At 38.2% G+C, this 25,494-nt stretch overlaps 1 protein-coding gene and 2 pseudogenes across 2 annotated transcripts; 1 reads left to right on the forward strand and 2 right to left on the reverse strand.

The window, feature by feature from the left end:
* The first annotated feature begins 6,099 nt into the window (after positions 1–6,099).
* Positions 6,100–9,765, forward strand: LOC145482825 (uncharacterized; annotated as a pseudogene). Its single transcript, XR_014048823.1, has 3 exons — positions 6,100–7,298; positions 7,809–7,871; positions 9,412–9,765. The product of XR_014048823.1 is annotated as an uncharacterized LOC145482825 (transcript).
* Positions 9,766–10,569: 804 nt separating this feature from the next.
* LOC145482846 (trace amine-associated receptor 7f-like) lies at positions 10,570–11,723 on the reverse strand. Its single transcript, XM_081461483.1, has one exon. The coding sequence runs from the start codon at positions 11,539–11,541 to the stop codon at positions 10,570–10,572; it is 972 nt and encodes a 323-aa protein (XP_081317609.1). The 5' UTR covers positions 11,542–11,723.
* A 4,025-nt stretch (positions 11,724–15,748) lies between these two features.
* LOC145480456 (uncharacterized) lies at positions 15,749–20,666 on the reverse strand (annotated as a pseudogene).
* Positions 20,667–25,494: the final 4,828 nt, after the last annotated feature.

Raw genomic sequence — 25,494 nt, forward strand, 5'->3', positions numbered from 1 at the left:
TTAAGACATGAAATCGAGGCTATATGTTGTATCACGCCACAACACACGTTAAAACTCTTTAAATATCAATAAAATGCAGCAGGTTACAGACGCAATATATGTTTGTCAAGTGCTCTGTTGGTATTACACGGTAATCACATGATTTTCTGTTCACGTGATTCTTGAAAACGAGGCTAGAAGCTATTTCCTGATTAAGTTAAGTAAGAAGGAGAAGAAGATTCACATACGTTTTCGAAGCAAGAGAAAACAGTTTCAAATACAATTTGTTTCATTCTATACAATAGCACAAGGATGAGTTGGAAGGCATCTTAAAATCCTCGTCTGAACATCCTACGAACAATCTGAATGCCATGAAATCCTTCAGATAGCAGACAAATACAGCGTCTCTGATGTCGAAATCTGATGAAACGCTCGGCAGTAGCAACAGGACTTTCTTGATATTTGATGTTCGTCCTATAGAAGCAGAGACTAAATTTCAGATCAGCTGTTTGAATAAACCTAATTTTAAAAGATATTAAAATATCCTAAACAATCTAACAGTACTGTACCATTCAATGCCCTTGGTTTTCAATAGTGTCATCATTAGGAACATTTTGGCAGCGGACATCTTTAGTACTTCTGCATTTGCATGCTCCAATGCATGGTAGTCCTACATTCCGGCGGCTACACTTCATTGTTTTGCATCCTGATTTGCAGCCACAGTTTACCATCTCATCACAGCTTTCAGGTACATGGGCAAGAGATATTAGCTTGGGTACGAGCTTGTTATTCAGTCTCGACCAGCCCATAGTCTCTGGAAGTGGTAGGGTAGGGGTTGTCAGGTGGGCTTGTTTCCATATCATTGCTTGGAAGTGGGCCCTTCTAATATGCAATCGCGCTGCATCACTCGTCGGGGGAAGGGCTTCTGGTGACCGACATCTAGAAAATGACATTGTGCGTGCTTCATTGCAGCTCTCAGCATCAGCAACATTATATACTCTGCAGATGAATTTCTCAGAGGACTTCAGTGTCAAGTCGTCCAGGTCACCATTTCCTAGGTTTCTCAGCAGCATGTGGTGTTCTGTGAACTTCTTCCACGATGTTTTCTTGCTATGGCCATCAAAGTAGGAGACCACCCGCACCCTGTTATTGCATGAAAGGAGAGCATGGTATCTTCTACAGGAATTGTTTCCTTCAGAAGTTCACGAATCGAGTGGATTAGCAGATACTTGGGCTTCTTTGATGCCCAAGCTTTCATCCACAACTGCTTGCAGCTCGTTTTGTCCAGCAGTGAAACTAAAAGGAAGAAAACATCCGTGTCTTGACACGAGATGACAAGGAATTCTGCATCCGAGTGTACACAGGCTAGTGTAGAATCATTCGATGTACCCCTCTTCATGGAAACCTTTAAGCGTTCTGATGTCAATGTTCCGGCTGGAACACTTGACTGCATCTTCCTCTTCGAATCCACCACCAACAATGACGATCTTATCCGCTGGAGCTCCTGCAAGAAGTTTATCTGATGAGAAACGTGCTAGATATGACTTGTTTTTTATCGAGAGCCACGAAGTTGGACCAGGACTAGCGATAGCGACTAGGTAGCGATACTGAGCCATCTTGAATAATTCTTCGAATGGGTGCGTAGCCTTGAGAACGCTTCTTTCTAGTCGCACACTTGATCGACGTTTCCCTGTATCTGTCAAATGTCACGTCTATTCGATGAAAGTCCTTTCCAGAGGCAAGAACAGCTTTCACAAATTTATCCTCGAGATCGTCGAATGTGTTGCAATCTGAAGGTCTTCCTAGCGCAATTACCAGTGCTTGACCATCTACTAGTAGCGTCGATCTCCCTGCGATTGGCGTGACCAGAGGACGTTCCGTACCACTACTCAAAACTTCCATCATGACCGATATATTTCCAGTCCGCAACTGACTAATGGCATTAAAGATGGCGAGGGGAACTGCCATTAGTTTATAGCTGAGGATTCTTGAGGCAAATCTACTCTTCTACCGACATCGTATGCTGTACTAATGCGCTGAAGGGTGTTTCTGTCGGCTTTGATGGCTGCACACTTTTCAATATCGTTCTTCTTGACCTCATAAAGTTGAAAATGTGGGAGCCTTATATTTAGGAAGAGTGTCTCGGAGCTTCTTATGATGCCCATTTTCTCTTGGCGCCATAAGTCTGTCCTTCAAAAAGGTGATCAGCTCTTCCTGGCCGAGATTGTTTGCTTTAAGTAGGGACTCTTCTATCCGTGTCGTTGCCACGTCTTTGGTCACCATTTCCTGCAACCTTTCAGGGATCGTTGCCTGATTGTTTAACATTGAAAACAGGGCAAAGCGATAACTTTCTTTTCATCGGAATTATCTCGCGGTTTCCTTGACGGGTTGTACCCGTTGCATACGATCTGATCATCGTTGGCAACATGGAACATCTCCCTTGCTAATACAGTAATATGTGCTCGGAGGTTATATGACAGTGTCTATCTACACAACGCTGCTGTCGTCTTGGTTATGCCAACTATCCCACTACTTCTCTTTCCGGTACCATTGAGCCACTCCTGACCTTGATCTGGATCCACCTGATTAAATTGTCGACAAGAACCTTTAACAACCCAGTTGCCCTTGTTAAACTCAGTTTGTACCTCTACTGGAAGCTGTATCATTTGCGCAAGGTACACAGCACCCATTGAGCGTAATTGTTGTGATCATAATGATGGAAAAATTGCAGCATCTTTTGAAAGGCATAAAGATGTAGGACCGTTATAAAATCGCCCGTTCTTCCATTATTTTAACCATGTAATCTCTCAACACAACCCGCCATGGAGCTCTCCGAGCTACCTGCTCGATTTAGCAGCCAGGCAAGTTCACTGGGACTGGGACGGCAGCGCAGGATAAAAAGCTTTACCAATATTGAAACTTGTGAATAAAATTATATTTCCTTGAATGAAAATGTCTTTTGTTCTCAACCAGAACTTAATAAGGTTTCTCTTTTCGAAGTCCAAGTATCATAATTTTCATTTTTAATTCAAATTTGATTCATTTGCAAAAACAATATTCCTACACGCATTACTGAATTACGTTTTCGATCAGAGTCAAAGCTCAAGGTATACGTGTGGGTTTCTCTGTGTGTTTAAAATTGCCGCTTTCATTTTATCGCGTAGTATTAGCTTTTAGATACTTCAACCATTTAATCACAACCCTGGAGGGTCTCAGAAACAAAGTCCATTTCTTAAAAGCTTTACAATATAATAATAAGAAAAACATATCTATTTCTTAAAGTGGACATATCCTTGCGGTTGCAGCCTGCATAAATGACCTCTGGAGACGAAATAGTTTCGATATAACACGTCTAATTAAAGCATCCACCATCAATTTGTGCTTTTTTTTTCTTGTGAAATATTTATAGTAAGCTGATTTAGAAAAATGTTGCGATTCAAAACTAACTTCGAAAATAGAAAACAGTTTCGCCTCGTTTTCCTTAAACCCATTCCAAATCAGTCTAACAAAACCTGATTCAATCGAGTTTGTTCTGCTACATGTAAATACACATCATGAGGCCTAAGGGAACATAAGGGATGTGCTGCTGGGTCCAGAAATGATTTTTGATTTGAGAATTAAAAATTGCTCGATATCAAATTGCCTTCCAGGTGAATATTTTTGCAATAATGAAATGTATTTTATTTATTTATTTATTTATTTATTTATTTATTATTTCTGACTAACCTTTCAGTGCCAGTGATTTTTACCGAAACCCTTGTGCTTCTGATATTAATAGTTCAAAATAAGGCTCTGATAAATCGAGTCGATTATCAAGGGGTTGTAACAGTTCAAGACGTCCATTGATACAAAACGTGGACTCAGAAAATGACAAATACAGGTGCTTAAATATATTTCTTTTATATTAAGTTATTTATTTACCCGTGACCTGAATTTCAGGAGCAGTTCTTTTTGCTATTCTGCTGAGATCATAATCTCGAAGGTCTCCAACTAAATACCTAAACTGTACACGTTTGAGATTACTGTCTGTGGGAACTAAAGAAAACCAGACAACCCAGTCTGACGTGCGCAAATATATGATGATGATGATGAAACAACAAAAACGATTGGAAATTAATTCTTCAATGGAAACTGGCCATGATTAAAACCTTTGCAGAGGTTTCGACCAAGGTTAGCACGACTGCCGAGACGTGGTAGCCAAGAGAACATTCACTTTACTTTACAAAATTATGCAGCTGGCTGACTCTCATTGAACAACATCCGTTACCATGTTCCAATTTTTTAATCTTTGTTTCGCTATTGAGAAAAATAAGAACTGATTCAGCCTGTGCGCGAAATGTGACAGTGCGAAAAGCGCCTTTTGTTTTGTTAACATGTTTTTAAGAAACCACCAGCAAAATATCTTTACCCAAGAAAAAAAGAAAAGAAAAAAAATTGCCAACCTTATTGTCATCCGTTTCCTTTAATTGTTTTCCTTTGATCTTTATGGCTAAGAACTGTTTCTAGTTGACAACCGACACTTTAAAATGGGCTCAAAAACAAACAGATAAGCTATCTAACAAACAACAAATACAAGGTACGTTTCTTGTTTGTGAACAGAATAAGAACCGCGAGCTTTACAGAATGTTCACAGTAGTTGTAAATAATACTATATTTTCAGCACCGATTCATAACAGAGACATACTTGGCTTGTGCTTTAGATTGGTCCAATGATGACTTATTTGATTATCTCATTGTAAATAGCAAATCGTCTTTAGTATGTCTTTTTCTACAAATAAATCCAGTGATTCATCTTCTATTTATCATTATAGGTCTGGATTTATGAAAACTAGGTCAAAACTTGGGGCAAAACTTTTTCGCCTAAAAGCTGGGGATAGCCAGCCGTTAGGCTGCTGCTGCGCTCGAAAACCCAACGGGGCTTTCGTCAAAGAGGGTTGGGGCAGACAGCCCAATTCCTTGGCTACCAGCTGATACCAGTCCGGGGCCCAAGGACCTAAGCCCCAGGGGGGTGGGTGAGTCACAGAGAAAGACATATTTGTCAATAAAACTGGTCATTTCCTTTGCAGGATAGCTTGGCCGACCGTGTGAAATATTAGTAAGTTTAAAGTCAAAACAAAACCAGACCTGGCTGAGGAAGCTACTGTGATGAAATAAAATCCGCAATTTAGACTGGGAAGCCATATAATCATTATAACATAACAATGCGGAATTTTTAATACTTCAGTCCTTTTTACATCAATTTTTTTTGGTTGTGTGGAATTTTAACTGATTTGATACGGCGTTTTTGAATTACATAAATGTGGTTCCTTTTTATGTTAACGTTTGGTGTGTAGGCGCAATGATTTGATTCATAAATAATCATAACTACATTGCAAGTTAAAAAATTATATATGTTGATAATAAAAATGTAACATATCAACCCGCTACCACGGGGCAAGGCAAAATGCGAAATGAAGTCAGTTGAGTAAAACGTTTGCCTGAATGACAAAAAGGAGATGCGCTTGTCTTTTCTGTACATGACGCAGTCGACAGATTCCAATGAAAACTGCAAGGCAGGTTCAAAGTCCGACCGAGGTATCGGCGTTTAGTAGAAATAAAAACTAATTTAAAAAACATTGTAAAATGACATTACTTTTTTTTCACCAGGAGGTACCATAAATTAAACGAAACCCTAAAATCTACTTAAGGTGGAATAATTCGCATGGGATGAAATTATTAAAAGATGAGGTAATGATATATCTTCTCAGATAACATCGATATATGAATAACGCCATAAAATAACACTTTTACTTACTTCCGATCATTTCTATTTTTTACTGGCAAGCTCTGGTTCGCCGCACCCATATCACATAACAATGCAAATGACTAATAATGGAATTCGCCACTGCCACCTTCAATAGCTTTTATTTTTTCAGCTGTGTTTAGGAAAATGAATTTCATCAAAACAACAATTAAGTTTACTTCAGGTCCAACCTAAAACACCCTTTATATGAATTTATAATAAAGCTCAAAAATAGGAATGCAGGGTACTATACTGATAGATCGTTTCTATCTAGTGTTTAAAATCTAGTTTTAACTAGCGCGTAAGTATTAACAACACAGGCAGAATTAGGAAGATGATGAATCATCGCGTTTTGTTTGGAATATTTTACAGCAAAAGGCGCTACCTAGCAATATCTTACTCCGTCTCCGTATGTTACTTACGCTTATGGGCAAGAAAAACCAGCCTCAACAGCGCAGCTGGTCACACAGTTCTACGAAAAAATAACTACCTGTTATGGTCTCTTGCACGGACTGAGTAGATTTATTGTAACAAACAATGATGCAAGTACACTGCTTACAGTTAGAAGACTTGCACTCACAAATTTCCGTGGCAAATGAAAGTACGCAAGATTCAGGAAATGACGATCTACGCCGCATAAAGGTTTCGTCCTATTTTACGGTTAATGAAACTAACTGGAGAGTTCTATGGGGATGTTACAATGGACGAGATTTTACAAGAAGATTGGAGCGTCTTTTCTCGTTTTTACTGTGGGTTGGTGCTTCTAGGTCAATGGTTTATCGTCGTGCAGGCTGTGACGAGTCTATTCTTTGAAGGCGTAGCTCAGATGAACACGTTTTTCTTCTTATTGACCTTTAGCATTTGGTATCTGCAGTCTGCAATAGTTAACACAATCTGTCTTTTCATTTTACCCAAAGGTCAGAAAAAGCCATCTCGTCTTGGGCAGTTTCTTGGTAACTTACTCGCAACAACATCTGATGGAGGGATAAATACATGTAATATGTATAAAGTGTATTCATTACTAGCCTTGGTGTGTAACTTTGCACTCTTCAACACTGTTTGCCTTACGCTACTAGATCTTTACCGAAATAGCTCGATAGGCCGTTTTCGACCATGGAATGGTTTATTGGCATATCGCTTGATTCACTTGATATTTTGTGCTTTTGATGCCTTTGCATGGGCTCGACCATATACACTGTTTTATGTCTCATGCAAATTGCTGGTCGGTCTATTTGAGAATTTGGAGAACAAAATAACAGCAGGTAGCCCTGATGTTCGCAGGATTGAATCACTACGCAAAGAACATAGTAAACTTTGCGAAACGGTTGCTCTCGCCCACAAAGTATTTTCACCTCTCATGTTGGCAGCCGTTGGTTCGGACGTTCCCTTGATATGCATCAACTTTTACCAGCTGGTAAAACCCCCAGATTCAAGCAAAGAGGACATCACATTTGTTGCCACTGTCTTTTATTGGTGTATTACAGTGACTGTAAAAATAATCTTTATTACGATATCTGGAGTGCGAGTCAACGAAAAGGTAAGATATCACTCAATGTTTAGATAAATAGCACGTTACTTTTTGGACATATGTTATTTATGTTGAGGCTTTTGATGTACAGTTTTCTTAAATCCCATTTCGTGTTTCAAAAAGTCTTCACTACATTCAATGTCCAATAATCTTAGACACTTTCGCATCCTGAAAAAAACAAAATTGTCATCCTTTGGAAATGACAATTAAAAAAAGGTTCCTGAATATAATTTTTAATATTTTCGGGAATTTTGTCTCATATTCCTAACACAACACTGCCGTCGAAATGCAATGTACCACCACCCTTTGGATTTGGAGAATTCTCTAGTGAGAAACCACCGGAAGATTAAAAGTTCCAAAAAATTAACGCGCCACTCTCACCATACTCTCTTGCGTGTAAGCATGAAAGATGTCCCTAGCTCTGCTGATAAATATTGCTTCACACTCTGAGACCTTGGCAATGGATCACAAAAATACTGTTAATCTATATATCAATAAAGTTTATTTTCCTCTCTCTAGATTCACAGCTTCTATGACATTCTGCACAAAATAACTATGTCAGACTGTAAAGAGAATCTGGAAGTAAGTTTGCTTGTCTTTGAGTTTCTAGAAAAAAGAAAAGAAACATAAAAATGAATAATAAACACAATAAACATAACGGCAATAGAGGAACGTTGAGTCGTGATGTTTGCCGTGTGAACATTCTGAAATAATGACATAGAACCATAACCGTATGAACATAACGACATTGGGAAAAATACTCATCCTTTCCTTTTGTCTTTGTGTCGATGTTTACCGTGATTTCTTATATGCCGTGGTGTCACTATGGCTAGGGCGAACCAGGCTTTATGACGTCCAAATATGGTAAGAACAGAAAAGTGGCAAACGAGTCGTTAGGCGAGTGTGTCACTGATGTTCTTACTACATATTGAAACTAGTCTTCTGTTCTCTATTACTGAACGAACGCTCGGTAAACTAGAATTCGTCGGGGTTATACTGTAAAGAAAACAAAATAAAAATGTTACTGACGTCATATGTACGTCTGTCCTCAAATATATGGTGAGTAAGAACCAATCAAAATACGAGAATAATTAACAAGCATGCACACAGGGGAAGAAATGTGACAACGCACGGTTTTCGTAACATGTTAGAGCGTGACAACGACACTGAAGGAAAAGCGGAAGAGCATGTTATGTGAATTGATACCGTGGCATGGATAAATAAAGAACACCTACCTACCTACCTACCTACCTACCTACCTACCTACCTACCTACCTCCTACCTGCTGGTCAATACAATTAGCAGTATATGCATTCTAACTAAGCCGATGGATATTACACACATGTAGGGTACTGATAGACAGTTTAGAGGGAGAAATGGAGTGTGAATTACATACCTGTAGTAATATTTATTCCTATCGTTTAAGCTGTTCAGTTTCTGATGCATCTTCGTGGAGAACCCATCGGGTTGTCTGTTGGAGGATTGGTAGTGATAAACAAATCCCTTGGACTTTCGGTACGTTTGTTAAGACACTTACACTGAAAGGTTTGCTTTGATTATTTAAAATTAAAAAAAAAAAAAACACTTATGACCATAGAAAGCTTATGAGAAAACTATTATCCGACGGAAAGAGTTGACTTACCTCTCTCACTTCCCGCGTACTTCATTCAAATTTTCAAAATCCCTCAATTCTTACTTAGATCATGTGCAGGCTGTTTCTCAACTTAGATATGATGAAAGTAGCTTGTTCGAATTTGGTGGGTTTGGGGGGCGGGGGATTGCCTGTGATTGTACAATGTGACGATATTTGGTCGCCACAGTGTGAGTCAGGATCCATTATTTAAGCGGAAAAATAGGCGTTACTTAAGAGAACTTCAGTTTTCTAAGTAGAAGGTAGCTTACATATTGAAATCCGAGAAGCGCACGATATGAAGGCAATTCCCATGGTGATTAGTTTAACGCATCGCTAAACATTAAACTTTTGGCGCCCAGTTCAATGTTACTTCCGATGTAAAATCATTTTGTTCGTTGCTTAACGTATATACAGACAATGGGACACTGGGCTTAAGGTCAAATGATTGAGAGAAATTAAACCAAGCTTTGTGTGCTTATTTTATTGCAGCTCGTCGGGATAGTCATCTCGTGCTTCGCAGTGTTGATAACTCTGCCAAGTTAAGATTATTACCGCAGTGAAGACACGTACCTATCAGAGCATCACGCTGTTTGGAGGCTTAGAAGAAAGCGAAGAACACACGGGGTGGGGAAAGAAGAAGCGATTTAATTTTCGTTAATTTTGGGAAACTACCCTGATTTATTTAATTTATTAGGAAATGGTCGCTCATCATGGATATTCTTTATAAGCATAATTATTGGATTCGGTGTTAGTACGGTGGAAAAATAGATTAAATCGTGTTCGGCGATTTATGTAAACAACTTGTGAACAAATAACATTAGGAAATACGATTACCATACTAGTAAAATTGAGCGAATTATCTGATTCTGGTAATTTTCAACGTCATGAAATGCGGTACTCTTCTATGAGAATTATTATCGAGTGAGACGAAAAATTGATTATATTCCAAATATCTTTCTGTTTCTTTTTGTTTTGTTTGTTTTGCCTTTGTTTTCGTTTTCATTTCGTTTTTGTTTTTGTTTTTGTTTTTGTTTTTGTTTTTTAATTTCTGCGAGGATTACTGATTAAAAGTTAACTGCGAATGCATTAGGTGAATTAACATCCGTTTTCAAAAACAGCTCTCCAACATATGATTTATCAATCAGTTCTAAACCCGAGTTAAAGGAATGTCATATACCTCCAATGTGCAGTATTTCTAGAAACAAAATTTATTCATTCATTTCATTATTTCTTTAAAATGTATTTCTTTATTTTTTTCTGTAGAATTCAGACCATTTTTTCCGCATTAAACACGGATCGTGTTACTATAAGAGATTTATTCTTTCTTACGTACGTTTTGCACTGCTTTTACAACTACCCCAGGCCAACAATTCTGATTAACCAGAACAATAATTAGATGTCATATTTTGGCGTCAAAAATTAGCGTTCATTTTTCTTAGGAACATTTATTTGACGTAGTTATTTACATAAAACCCCACTCGTTTCTGGGGAATATACGTGCATATTGTGCACACATATTCTCTCAGTCAGTAAATGTGTCACTAGTACTGTCGAAAGGCTGCCAATTTCATTTCCTTACCTGAATAGAGATTGTGCAATCTAATGAGAGTTTTCGACTTGGCGCAAACCTGGTTAGTGGGAAACACTCTAGAACATACTGTCAAGGTTTATGATAGTCATATATGCATTGTTTTGGCTCTGTCTTTCCCTGTTTAATGTTGTCGGGCGTACAGTATTTCTTTTCTTGAATTTGAGGCACTTTCGCAACGAACGCCGAAACTTTGGCACCCTCCAGGCGTACATAAAAGGATCCATGAGCGAAGACAAGTACAGAAAAATATGAGCAACAAAAGAAAACTTTCTGTATGGCTTAGAATCTAGACATTTACAGAAATTTAAAATCTGGATCTTTATATAAAATGGCAAAAATGATGCACAAAACAAGATCAAGATCATCAGGCATGTGCTTGCCATTTTCTTTTCTGTCTCAAGAGTGTGACGGAGCGTCATCGTTGAAATGGACGCGGTTAGTCTCAAGAGCTCCGATCTTCGTCTGGACAGCGAACGAAAAATGCGAAAATAAACAACCAGCAACAAAAGAACGGGAATTGTAAAATGTGTATGGGAGAACGCTAATAAAACGATTGGCCAAGATTTCCCTGCAAACGAATAGGACACGGGTAATGTCATCGCCAGCGGCCAACTGTGTAACATGTACAAAACCACTCGACGTGCTGTTACTCTCTCGCTGTAGCGTAAAGGATCGGCGACTGCTAGGTAGCGGTCTAATACCAGTGCTATTACTGTCCATATCCCACAAACAAGAGTTGCTCCTCCTCCTATATTGATGACAGTGGCTATCCACTTTGGTTCGGGTTCGTCGACATACTGAAGGTATTCAACCACAGCGCGGCCATAACCGATTAAAAGTCCAACTAAGAGGTCGCTGAAAGCCAAGTTGGCGATCAAATACGTAGTGGGTGTGCGAAGACATCGAAGTGGATCGAACAATATGGTGATAAGAAGAAGGAGATTTCCGCAAATGGTGAGGGTCGCTAGGATGAAGTCGATGATTGTCAAGGAAAGAAAAAAGGAAGAGGCGTTCTCCACAACAGACATTTAGTTTCCCCTAGAAATCAAAATACGCCGTTTTGGGACCGCTCTAACCGGATCGTGCACATTTTTCTGAGGCATGGTCGATTTACATTTAAAATTAAGTCGATTACCTCGCAAAACAAACATAGCAAGTTAACTTCCAGTTTCTCTCAATCGCCGCTCAGTTGAGCAAGGCAGTGTCTATCAGCCGCCGAAAGTTCTAAAAGTTTGCTGCTATTCCAAAATCGTGTCAGCATTTGTACCTGCTTGAGTCTATCACGTTTTCACTGCGTTTAACAATCATATAGAAAAAGGAAAACTGTGATCTGTTTACTTAAGTTTTAATTAAATGTAAATACTTTAGGCCTTCTGCTTCTTCTTCTTCTTAATAATAATAATAATAATAATAATAATAATAACAATAATGTAAAGTGGTAAAAAATAACCTTCTGCGTCCAATATGTATTCTTCGCCTATTTATTATTGCACCCAGAAGACGAGTACTTTGGGTAGACCGCTTTTCTACAGGTCATTAAACAGGCAGTCTGAAGAAGTCTTAACATCTTGGCCCGAGCAGGTTGCATAAACATTGACGCTGAGCCTGTGTGCTGTCGTCACAAGTTAATTAAAATAGTTTAGTTTTATTTCAATGACCGTGATCATCTGTTATTAACAGTTAGGTCCTGTGGGAAGATTTTGGAAAATTGAACGGGATATGATAAGAGTAACTGAAAAAAAAAAAAAAAAAACCAAAACATAAAACGAAACAAAGCAACAACACAAAATTAACACCACGTCGGCATAGTCTGAGAATCTGCGGTACGTACGTAGAGAAACATCTTGTAGAGCCTATTTGAAAAGGGATTATTATAATTGCGTAGGAAGATTCAGGAAACCAGGTCGGCCAAAAATAAACCTGGCGACGAACTGTCATGGCTGAGCTCAGTTGAGTAAAACTCACTTTTGGTGAGTCACTACATTTCGCACAAAATAGGGATATGTCAGGAGGGATCATTGTTGCCTTACGTCCCACAGAGGACTGAGAGGATTTTGTGAGTAAGTAAGAAAGATTCGGACATTGAAGAAGCTCTGCACCGAGTCTTTTTATAACGCTGATCAAGAACAGGAACAAACACAACAACAACTTCACTAGCAAGAACATCGCCGGTCCATGGCACGGCCGAACCCATTGACACACGTCAAAGTAACAGCTCTTGGACGTACTATATTCAATGCAAGCTTCATTAACATACAGTGGCTTTAACTGATATTCTGGAATAGTTGATGCGAGAAATAATTAATGAAAAAACAACCTATGCCGTGAGTCTGATTTTCAGTCAGAATAGACCAGTTTTATTGAACCTCACCAAGTTTACAAGGCAACCATATACAGTGAGGAAAGATTTCAATTAGGGTACCGTATATAATTGAACTTGAACTTGAGCTATATTGTGTGACGAAGAGCTACAGACTGTTCAAATATCAGTAAAGTATAGAGCGCTGCTGATTACGAAGCTTCCATCAGACTACCAGTAAAATAAATACTTAATAATGCAAATGAGCAGCTCAAAATTTGGGCTTAAATATTCATTTACAATAAGCTTTTATATTGCAAATATGTATGTAGTATATGTATCTCGTAAAGTTACATGGCATATGTATATAATTATATAGAGAGAGATATGGCAAGGAGATAAAACTGTATAAAGATTCTCTCCTTTAGGGTAATTATGTTCAAATCTGTGAGACATACTGGGGGATCAGTGCTGTAAACGGGCTCAGTTGACGACCTTTAGACGTTAATTTGTAGCTTTGTAGTATTTTTTTTGAGTGCAAAATACAACTAAAGTGTTGATAATCATAGCATCCCCATATGCTTTAATATTTATGATGTTCCCGCTAAAAAAAAAAAAAAATGAAAAATAATGAAATTTTAGAATCGTGGTGCCACAACTTGATGGGGGAGTTTTTCAGACGTTTGTGGCGAAACGTCAACGCATATAGAAAAGACAGAAAGTGCTTCAAAATAGTTCAAACGAACGGTCTTTCGGTGAAAGAAAATACTAATGCTTCTGAAGGCACTGCTCAGAATAAATCCAACTTTTGCATTCGCTTTCGACAACATATCTTCGCCTTCTTCATTCTGGGATTTATGGATGAACTTTTCAAGCCTTGTGAACGTCTAAAACTTCCCGCAGTTATCAGAAACACTGCTACCGACAGAAGCCACCTAATTGTTTACATCTGATGATCCTGGAAGCGATTTACCCTTGCTTGTGTTAAAGCGATGAAATCTATTTGATGAGAACTGTGACGGAGTTCAACATTTCGGTAATTGTTTTGACTAAGATGATAACTTATAAGTTTCTTCGTGGTGCTCTGCTCAGGATGCATGACAGATCTGCCGATGGTGTTTTTCACTTAGCGCTTTTAGCGTTACTTAATTAAGACTCGGCAAACTTTGATTGTTTTTGATCACTAGTGCCCGCCAAGGTTACTGGCTGGTAAGTCAAAAACGACCTCTATATAAATTGTATTAAAGAAAATCCCTAAACTTTTAGCTACTCGGAATTAAATTTACTCTCTCTTACTGTTTTTAATCGGCTTTCAATAATATAATAATCAATTTTTATTTGTACTCACCCTTGCTAAAGAAAAAATTACAATTTCAATGAAAATATTAAAAGTAAAAATTAGAGTATTAGCTGCCTGGAATAACCATAGGGGCTAGCGGAGCCAGGCAGCCAGTTAACATCAGCATTAAATAGAAAGAATATACAGGTCAGCAAGAAAAATTCAGCACAAATGCACACATAAGAAGAAAAAAAAAAAGAAGAGGAAAAACGCTATTTCTATGCTATGAAGGAAGTCTAAAATAGTTTAAGTTATATATGAATACAAAACATTAATATAAGAAGAGCACACAATAGCTATGGCAACTAATAACAGCCATATATTAAACTATAAAAGAGAGACTTGAAAAGGTGACTTTCATCGTTTCAATGCGCTTGAATTTTCAGAGCCGGGCTCTCCTTAATTTGCATAATCCGTAATCGGCCCGTGGGCATCACTTTGCTCTTATTAACCGAGCAGGAGGTCTGTATGGGAGAATCTTGACCGAGGTCCTGAGTACAGACCGAACGCAATGAGGTCTGTACACACGACCGAGGTCAAGATTCTCCCATACAGACCGACTTAGCTCGGTTAATAAGACGTTTATTATATGGCAAAGAAGAAAACTTTAATTCGTTTAATGTATGGTTTGCTGACATTTTGCTAGCGAACGGCGATGAGCTTGACTTAATTTACCGAAATTTGCTCGTCCTCTTTACTTCTTTTTTGTCATCAAGCTTTTTGGCACTTCCATAAATGATTGAGAAGAAAATAAAATAAAATGGTGCACATTTTTGTACTTAGTTTGCTACTTTTGCAACGCAAAATGAAACCAATCTACAGATGCCGGTCTAGATGGGAAAATCTATACCGCGGTCAATATCGATTTCAGCCAATCAAATTCATGAATTCGGTAGTTCCCAGTCCTTGTGAGACACAGGCATATAATAAGGCTGCTTATTACATGGCCAGCTCCGTGAGCGGGCAAGATGAATCAAATCCCGCGCTGTGATTGGCTGCCCGAGCGGGCAAGATGGAGCTATCTTGCCCGCTCGGGACTACCCGCCGTGTCCCGCAAGAAAAATTTCCCCGAAAGCCATATAATAAATCCTTTATTGACCAAGCTTGTTCGGACAAGATGGCTGGATATTGGCCTCGTTCTTTTTTCGCGAGTTTATGGACCTCGACTTCGTCTCGTTCCATAAACGCGCAAAAAAAGAACTCGGCCAATATCCAGCGATCTTGACCTCACACTTGGTCAATAACCCATATATAATGACCGCTCAGATCTCGCTCTTAGCCGATCAGAGCGCGCGTTATATCGGCCACAAGCCTAAGCCATATAATAAAACGAACTAATGGAATTAAGCATTTTGGTATCTCGGTATTGGACTGGAACTACCTTGCAACTGAGGCTAATTAATGCAGTGAGTCTTTCAATCGCAAATGGCATTCATCTTTTTTAAATGATATTCCCCCGCGTGAGTCTTCACTGCAGGGTTGTTCCAGTCTAATACCGAAAATACGAATAATTACCTATTATGGATTTGGCAGATGCGACGTTGTTGATTCACAATTAGCTGCATCATAAATTATTTTATTGGTCACGGTAACTCATTTACTTTGGCAGGGACAACATAACAGTAAAGTACGAAACAATCATTCCAGCAATCTGAAAAATAAGAAATGAGTTGCAGATGATTTAAGAGCCAGTCCACATAACTATGGACCAAACAACGGCACAAGTCGAAAAATCGATTTTGCTCATTTTTGGCCCATAGATTGACCCTAGCTAGTAAACAAACGGATCATAGTTAGTTTCTGCTAATTCAGCTTTTTGGGGGAGAAATTTGCGAAAAACGATTTTTTTCCGATTGGGCTCAAAATCTACTTCCGATTTTGCTGAATTTTCCGAATATTTGATTGCTTCGCGCTCCGCAGAACAGCTACTTGAGAATCTTTCAATGGTCTTTACATTTAGCTCAGGTCTTCATGGTATGGCTGAGCGAAAAATAAAATAAATCGAGGTTTCGGTTGAGCCCGAAACGAGATCGAACAGAAACGCAAAATATTACGATGTGTTGCAAACGAATTATAGCACTAAAATATCGCCATAATTTTCTATGGGCCATAACTTTAAATGCCATAAAAAACACTTTCTACGGGTTAACTATACACCCACCTGTTTGAAAATCAAAAAATATCTCTGGGCAAATGGTTTTAAGTCGCCCGCCTTGGCCTGTGCTTCTTCTAAATTTTTCCCTGAACCGCCGTGAGAATGTAAACAATTGCGTGACGCTGGCGGTCACCCTAAATACATAATTCGTTTCCAACAAACCGCAGATGGCTATCTTAGAACATTTGGGTGAAAAGAAAAACATAATGGACCACTTTTAGCTTTAATATTTTGAAAGTCATCGCTTTGGAAATTTCGTTAATTAAAAACGCCAATTAAAAGCAATTTACTTGGAGTTCGAGTGTTACTGCTATGTCGTTTTAGGCTGTCGTTCTTTCTTTGATCATTTTAATTACAAGAACGAGTTCTAGAAAGAAAATCGTTCTAAGTTCATTTGTTAAGCGTAATGACAAGTTGATATTGTTGGTTTGTAGCCTTACGTGATCTGAAGGAACGCTACAGTGATTAAATTTGTATTTGTTGATTTCGACGGATCCATTTTCGGTTAAACCTTTTTATTTGTACCAGCACGTTTAGTGCCTTTTCTCCAGCTAAAAAGTCGGAAAAAGTAAAGTAAACAAATCCTAAAAAGTTTAAATCATAAATAAGAGGCATCGACAGTGCGAGTGTCTCGGTAAGCTGTTAATTTGAACAATTACTGTGCTGGACGGATTGCTTTCCAGGTTACGCACGCACTATACATATAGTTCATTGTGTGCGAATGTTTCTGTTTCAAACAACTGAAATGCTCAATGCTTTTTTTCTTTTTTTCTTCAGTCTTAAAACTTAAGGTTAGAGTTAGGCTAAACCCTAAACTGTTTTGGCGGCCAACCTATTTTTGGCCAATTGCTTTATCAAATTATATATATATTTCATTGAAATTCGCTCTTCTGTGACCGACTTCCGCGAACAAAACAAGATGGATGTTCGCTGTTCATTTAAGACTACAATCCTGGTCAAAAGTGTTGGGGCAGTTGCGGCAGATGACTTCACAGGCAGTCTCTCTTAAGACCAAAACCGCGCAAGCCCGCCTACCCCTCTCCCCCTGTCAATGATGATAAAAATTTTGAAGAAAAAAGAAATCCTTGACAATAGTTTCAGAATAGCCACGTTTCAAGAATTGGTTCGCCTCCTAGAACAGTATTCTCGAACTAAAGAGACGATAAGATAGATATTCACGTCTTATTCCAATAATAGCGATTTTTTAACAATCGCGTCTGGTTCCAACACAACTGTCTAACCACTTTCTATATGTATATTTAACCCGTAGGAAGTGTTTTTATGATATTTAAAGTTATAGTTCATAGAAAAATATGGCGATGTTTTTATGCAATAATTCCCTTGCGACACATTGTAAAATTTTGCGTGTCAGTTTGATCTCTTTTCGGGCTCAAAACTAACTTTGATTTATTTTATTTTTCTCTCAGTCATACTACGAAGACCTGAACTGAATATAAAATCCATTGCAAGATTCTCAAGTAGCTGTTCTGCGGAGTGCGAAGCAATCAAATATTCGGAAAATTCAGCAAAACCGGAAGTAGATTTTGAGCCCAATCGGGTCGAAATCGTTTTTGGCGTATTTCTACCAAAGAAAGCTGTATTAGCAGAAACTAACTATGGTCCGTTTCTATTCTTACTAGGACCTATCTATGGACAAAATACAAGCGAAATCAATTTTTCGACTTGTGCCATTGATAGACGATTTAGGTCCATTTTTATAGGCATTCACTCTTAAAAATTAACCAAGGGGATGTCTCCAATTTCATTGTGATAATGGGGAAGGGGACATAACAATAAAAGATAAATGCTAGACTAGAAAGATATATTGCTCAAATTAAAGTTAATTTCACAAACAATACTTTCTTTTTGTTTCAAAACATTTTCAATATTTCTTTTTTAGTTTATCAGATAAAATATACTTTGGTTTTTTTTCAAATTTAAGTGGAGTAATCAAGATCGACATTAAACCATTATATTGTAGATACTGCACATCCTGTTTAACAGAAATTATTCTCTCTTTCAGCAATTGTTTCAATTGTAATCATTCAGAAATACTTCCTCTACTATTGAATACCAGCGTCCTGAAAATGTGTCGACATAAAAAGGCGCCTTTTCTTTTTTATGCTGTAACCTCCAAAGAAAAACATCACGAAAGGCAGACATTTGGACTTTGTCGTTGGTTTGTTCCACAATTTTAGGAAAGGAAATGCTTATAATCAGTCTGTGATATCTCCCTTACTAGTAACTGACTGGTTTTACCGTTAGTGACGTGGACTTGGAAATTAAGATCAATCCCCCAATGGAAAGACCCTTTGGTTCACCTTGAAGGTCCAACATAAACGACACTAACTGAAATACAATTAAAGTCAACCTACAAAATAACTCCTCTAATTTACAAATGAGGAAGAACGTCTTCATGAAATCACTCATAAATTGTTAACTCTTCCGGTTTGTTTGTACTTGAATATTTAGTTACTAAGTCTTGTTTTTCATTTCTATTTCTCTCTGCCTTTCTCTCTCACTTCCTATTTTTTCTATATTTCTTTCTGTTTTCCGCTTTTTTCCCCCTTTCTTCATTGTGGAGGGCGCGGGGTGGATGGTGGGACAGGAGATGTTTTTTTGCTGGACAATATTTCATGAAAATAAATAAATAAAATAAGTAAATGATAAATAACAATATTTAGGGACGAAACAACATCAGCCTTATCTGGTTCACCTTCGGATTCTCCGATTTATCCTGGTCGAATTTACGGAATTTGGAGTGTTTGAGGGAGGAAAACCGGAAAAGCCGGAGAAAAATCCTCGGAGAAAGGCGAGAACCAACAACAAACTCAGCCCACATATGGCACCGGGCAGGAATCGGAACCGGGCCACATCGGTGGGAGGCGAGCGCTCTCACCACTGTGTGATCCCTTCTCCCCATCTTCGTAAATATTTAGGAAAATACATTTCCCATACCTGTAGAGCAGCAAACACCTCCCTTTCGTCTTCCTTTGATCCAAGAGAAGTTTGTAAGATATTTTGGAAGTTGTGAATCTGAAAAAGGAATATCAAATTCACGATACGATACATTCATTGTTAACTTGGGAGTGCTTTGCAAGTTAGCATATGAAAGTAAACAATAGATGTTTAATTATAACGCAATAGGAGAGTAGCAATAGAAAGACTCTAAACACTTTAACTTACCATGCAATGAACGAAAGGAGAAATTTACACTTAATGGTGATAGAAAAAGGGCATTTAAATGCGAAAAAAAAAAAGAAAAATAGAAAGGAAAAAATTGAGTAACTAAACTATAGTTTAAAAAAAATTCGATGCTGCATACCTTTTCGCATACTTTAGATCCAAATATCACGATGACTGCTAGGAGACCAGAAGAAATCAGAAGCAAAAATATATTGCCGACGAGGGATATAACTGTCTCTTCCTCGGGTAAATTAATAGCTCTGAAACAATTGAAGCAAATCAGAGGAATGTGCAGAGAGACCAGTCCGAGTAAAATAGGGGCGAACATCTTTTCAGCAGTCTGGACCACTTCACACAATCTGTAATGTTCCATCTTGAAGGTTCCTATGTCCACGAGGACCGAATGATATGATGACATTCGCTTATGCAGATCATCAAAGAATGCCTCAGGTATCAAGCAAGTAATGTAGAAAAACAAGATAGGAAGAAACCACACACCCATACCATAAATAATAAAGATGAGGGAAAGTATATTCTAAAACCAAACCATCGATTCCAAGGTGTAACAGCTGCAGAGCTGATGTCCAACATTAGGTAACTCACCAAAGCGCCGATTGCACCACAAACAAAAAGAAAACAAAGATCACAACACCCATTTTTGCTCTAAATTAGCATTGCTGTTGATTGCGGATAAACTTCGAAAGAAATTTTCGAATCGAGATTTCCGCGAGTATAGAGGCAAGCACAGTACAGTCCAGCAAATTGTGGCGCTCAGAGCAATCAAAAGACACCACAAGCTGAACATAAAGAAGAGATAAATGTTATTTCTAAAGAAAAGATCGGCAAAGGAGATAATGAAATTCAACCAGAAACCAGAAAGTACCACAACGCAATTAATGCGTGGAAATTGTTTCCCGTGACGACCAGAAGCATTTCACAAGTGTTGTAAATTTGTCTGTTCAGAGTATATTCCAAAACACTTCATCGGTTTCAACGCCGGACTGTAGATTTCGTCGATTAATATTTTGATTGCCTTTTGGTTGGCATCTGCTCCTCCAGCAATCGAGTCCTCGACTATTGTAACATTATTCCTGGTAGACTGAATTGAAATTGTGGAAAGCATTTCTTGATCGCTGGGCATGGAAGGTTCGTTAGGCGTCGCTCTTGAAGGCATGATTTACGATCGCTAGTGATGCAATTGGGGCTCAAACGTAAGAAGTTTCACTTTGATATCAGTCTTAAAAGTGAATTACCTTTTTTTCATTTGGTATGGGTTTTAATTAAGATTTGAATTTGTCTTTAACAACAACGTGCATTTAATTTGAATCATTGTGAAGTTACGATTCTTTTATCTTGAATGACCTGCAGAGAGGTTGCCATTATCTCTTAAGGTTGGTTATTTTGTTGCATTGTTTTTTTTGTTTGTTTGTTTGTTTATTTGTTTGTTTGTTTTTAACATGAGAAAAGTCCAGATGTTTCTCATTAGTGTTGTATAATTCTGTGCTCTCCTGTTTAACTTCCAATGAAGAAATAAATCATGAATAGATGAATATATAAATAAACGTTACAGGTAGAAATCGAGTGAAACATATATTCATAAACAAACTGTGCCACTCCGAGCGCACTGGAAAAGTTGAAAATTTCTCGGGAAATGTTAATTTCTATGTAAATCTTGATTTGCATTTTTTGTAAATTACAAATTGCATGTTGGGTTTCTGTAAAAATAAAATTACCGGAAACTTAAAGCTTTTAACACAGCAGGTACATTTCCCGTGTAAATAGTGATTTACACTGTCCTTTTCTACAATGATACTTTGAAGAACATGTGAAAAACATGTAAAAATATTTTACGTTCTTTTACAGTACCTCCCGTTGTAAAAAACTTGTAAATTGCTTTACTAAAGCATGTGAAATACGTGGAAATAATTCAACCGAATGCTGTAAAAATTTTGGAAATGTTTTGTTTTTAACCCTGTAAAAACCATATAAATGAAAAGGGGGAGCCTGTAAGAAACGTGTAAAAAAAACATGAAAATGAAAAAAAAGGGGAACTGTGTGAAACATGTAGAACCGATCTCAATGAAAAAAGGGAGCTTGTAAGAGACATGCATGTAAAAACCATGTAAATAAAACGAGGGGCCTGTAAGGAAAATGTAAAACCCATGTAAATGAAAAAGGAGCCTTTAAGAAACAAGTAAAGACCATGTGTAAAAACCACATAAATAAACAAGGGGCCTCTAAGAATTGTGTAAAAACCATGTAAATTAAAACAGGGAGCCTGTAAGAAACATGAAAGGACCATATAATTGGAACTAGCTAGGGGGTTACAGGGGGCCTGCAAATAGCCTGTAAACACCATGTAAATTAAAAAGGGGTGCCTTGAAAAGGCTGTGAAAACAGTGGGGGTTTTTCGAAAACATGAAAAAAAACATGTCAATGAAAAATGGAGACTCTTAAAAAAAGACCTAATTTTAAATGAGGGCCTGTTTAAACCCTGGAAAAAAAATAGGTACTGAAAAAATGGGTGTTATTTATAGAACCCTCATATAACCGGTTAGACCAACATGGACTGTTCAAACGCTGTAAATTCCAAGTTATCTACAAAATGGGACTTTCACTGCACGAAATAGGAAAGTTGGAAAGAGCATTAGAACGGTAATAAAAAAGGCGCGTAGAGTTAAATTGTGAACACCGCCAAAATACTCTGCAAACCTACCGTGAAACCCCCGTAAAGATGCCTTTTACGTTGAAGCATTTAAAGTTCCTTAAAGTCCAAGCGTGGGCATCATTATACTTTAACTCTTTGACTGCCAAACGTTCACAAAAAATGCCGTTTTTAACTATTAAATACCTTTTTTGGCTGCCATGACGCTAAATTGACCTTAGTTTTGCTGAGACAGCTATATTATACCAAAAAGATAGATGTCCTCAAGATTAGGTACTAAACTGTACAACATTTTAGTTTGGCGCACGCGCGTAAGCCAAAATTTGGACTTTATTTGCCATTGCCCGTTCCAAGTTTTTTTCCTTGCCCCTTTGCTTTCCTTTTTCCCGGCCCTTTTACTCTCGCTACCTTTTGCGTTTCATATTCTCTCTGGCTGCCACAAAAAGTTGGGCTTTAATTATAGGCAAAGCCTGGACATGGGACTTAGGTAAAATGGGCCATTTTACCACCATTTTTGCATCAAAACTGACAACGTTGTTTTTGAATTTGCCATGTCAAACAAAACTCTGTTAAGAAAAATCAGTTACACCATGTTGTATTTGCGCTATCACTTATACACCAGCAAACTCCACAATAGATCAATTACTCTCTCTGCTTTCGTCAATTTTAAACACAAAATATAACGCTGAAAATATAGATTAAAATTCGTCTAATGGTTAAATATCTTAAAGAAGATTCTCCTTCAAGGCATCGCCCAAGTTTTTGCCTTTTCTTTGGTCTTAATTGAAAATAGGGTAAACAGACAAATAAATTTTCTGGCTCAGATCTTTGAGTTGTGCTCGTACAATATCAAATGGCACAACAACGCAAACACGATCATTTTTAACAGCTGGTAACTCGGGAACTGGCTGATCAGAAGCTTTGACTGGAATAAAGCGCTAGATGGTGCGATTAATTAACCTGTCTGGGTAACTCAGTCGAGAAAACACCATTTTGAGCCTATCACATTCCTTGGAAAAGTAGGCACCAGTTGAAGGCACGATTTAGTAAGCCGCGCTTGTAGCGATCATCAACATGGCTGTTGTAATGCAGCAGAAGGCCAGTGTTGGTAGGTTTGGCGTATACTTTTGTTTGGATTTATATAGATTTGTTAAGGAGCTGTGGGCCAAGAAACGGAAGCGTTCCATTATTCCATTAACCTGGAGTCTGATGGGCGTACAGAGTCTGTAGCCTCAGCAGGGAGGATTCGGCGAACAAGTGATTCTAGCTCATTCTCTTTCTATAGGATAGGGTGATAGCGCTTCGGAATTTTTCCATTATGAATTTGGTGGCATTATTTATTGATGCATTAGCTAGCAAACGTAACTATTAATCCTTGTCCATCACTACCGCCCCCGATCCTTTGTCAGGATCGCGTTATTCTGCCATTTAAAGACCAGGCTTCAGCTGATATCGTAGCAGCACAACTCAAAGATATGAGCCAGAAGATACAAGTGGCAGTCCAGCCCACGTTTGTAAGTCACAAGGTCAAGCAACATCTGAAACCGCTCGAAGTCAAGCCGTGTGTTGTTAACCAACAATCCCTTGTTTATCAATTTAAATGTGACCTGTGGGATACAGATTATGTTGGTTACACGCGGCGGCATTTGCATCAATATAACACGTAGACGTAGACGTATAGGGGTTTAGGTATCTACAGTTTAAACCGGACGCGCGACATCGCTTGGACCTGAGACACCTCTAAAGGTATAAACGGTAACCTTGAACAAATATGCACATATACAACAATCTATGATGCGGGTCTTTTTGATTTCCAATCAGAATAGACAAGTTTTATTCAAGCTCACTTTTATTTAAATGTATGTACAGTTACGGTACATAAGCATGAGAGATCACAAACTGCCAACAACAGCGCAACATCAACAGAAATTTAATACCTAAAACAATTTCTAGGATACGTTTAACAAAGCAACCATGTATATTGAGTAGGAGATCTCGAGCTGGCCAACGTATATGTTTGAACTTAAATTTGAGCTCCGGACGGCGTAGCAATCATAAAACCATCAGTAAAATAAAGAGCGCTACCGATGGCGAAGCTACTGTTAAACTACCACTAAAATTAGTCCTTAAAAATGGAACTATGCAGCTCAAACTTGGCCTTAAACATTCATTTCCAAGAAGCATTTATATTACAATTATATGTGTAGTATATAAGGTGCATGACACAAATATTATATAGTCATATGGTAAGTGGATAAAAGTTTATAATAGTTCTCTTCATGGAGTTTTGTTCAAACTGAGAGGCATTATACATAACCTCAATTCTCGCCTTCACTATAGCTACCATAAGTGTTGTGGGCTCTCTCAACCACCGATCGCAGACACACAGCCGTGTAATTTTATTGTATTTTATCATTTATTTATTTACTTTTTTCATTTTATCTTCCCGCAAACACCTCAGAAAGTAGTAACAAGACAACCACTTTAGCAACGAATAAAGTCGCCATTAAGTATTCAGACTGAATTGAAGTCGCCATTAAGTATTCAGACTGAATTGATTTTATTCGAAACTGCTTGTAGTTTATGAAAGTAAAGTCTGTGCAACAAGGTACAATAGTCTCCGTGAATATCCCTTGGTTACGGCTGATAACAGTAATAACTCACAAAAGAAGAAAAAAAAAATTCGTTCGGTAATTGTTAATGCTTTCTTATGTTTAATGCGAAGGGACGTCCTTAAAAGGCTATTGCAATGTACTATAGTGCAGTGCAGTGCACAGCACTGGGTTTTATTACATGGCTTGTGTTTGTAGCCGATATAACGCGCGCTCTGATTGGCCAATTGTAGCGCAATATTCTCCCATAATGTCCACGGGCCGATTACAGACCCGAAAAAGCAAAGCAAAAAGCCACACAATAAAAAACTTATTAACCTCGAACGTTTGGTGTTAACGGGAAAATCTCCAACCGAGACCTTGCCGTCAATACGGGCCGCTGAGCAGGCCGGACTCCTAAATCCTCGAATTTGATTGGCTAATCATACGCACGTGACCGGTCCAGCTTTTTACGATACGGCCCACGGGCCGGATTTTTTTCCCGCTGCCTAAATTTCGCTCCTAAAAGTTAGCGGCAATCGTCCATCTTTTGCCTTTTTACACATCTATCGATGATTAGTCAACGCAAGTTTATCTTTGTTCCTTTAAAATGGCAAGGAAAGTCACTGTAAGTAAATTCAATATACTGTTTTGAAGTTGTTAGAGTTTGCTTGGTTGTTTATGGCTTGGCGCCGTAATGGCGCGTAATCTTGTGTTTTTGCCTCGCTGTAAAATTTGAGTCAATT

Source organism: Orbicella franksi, chromosome 3 (assembly GCF_964199315.1).
Source record: "Orbicella franksi chromosome 3, jaOrbFran1.1, whole genome shotgun sequence".
Taxonomy (NCBI): Eukaryota; Metazoa; Cnidaria; class Anthozoa; order Scleractinia; family Merulinidae; genus Orbicella; species Orbicella franksi.

Coding starts and splice junctions, on each gene's coding strand:
- LOC145482846 (XM_081461483.1), bottom strand. CDS start 11,541: ATGTCTGTTGTGGAGAACGCCTCTTCCTTTTTTCTTTCCTTGACAATC.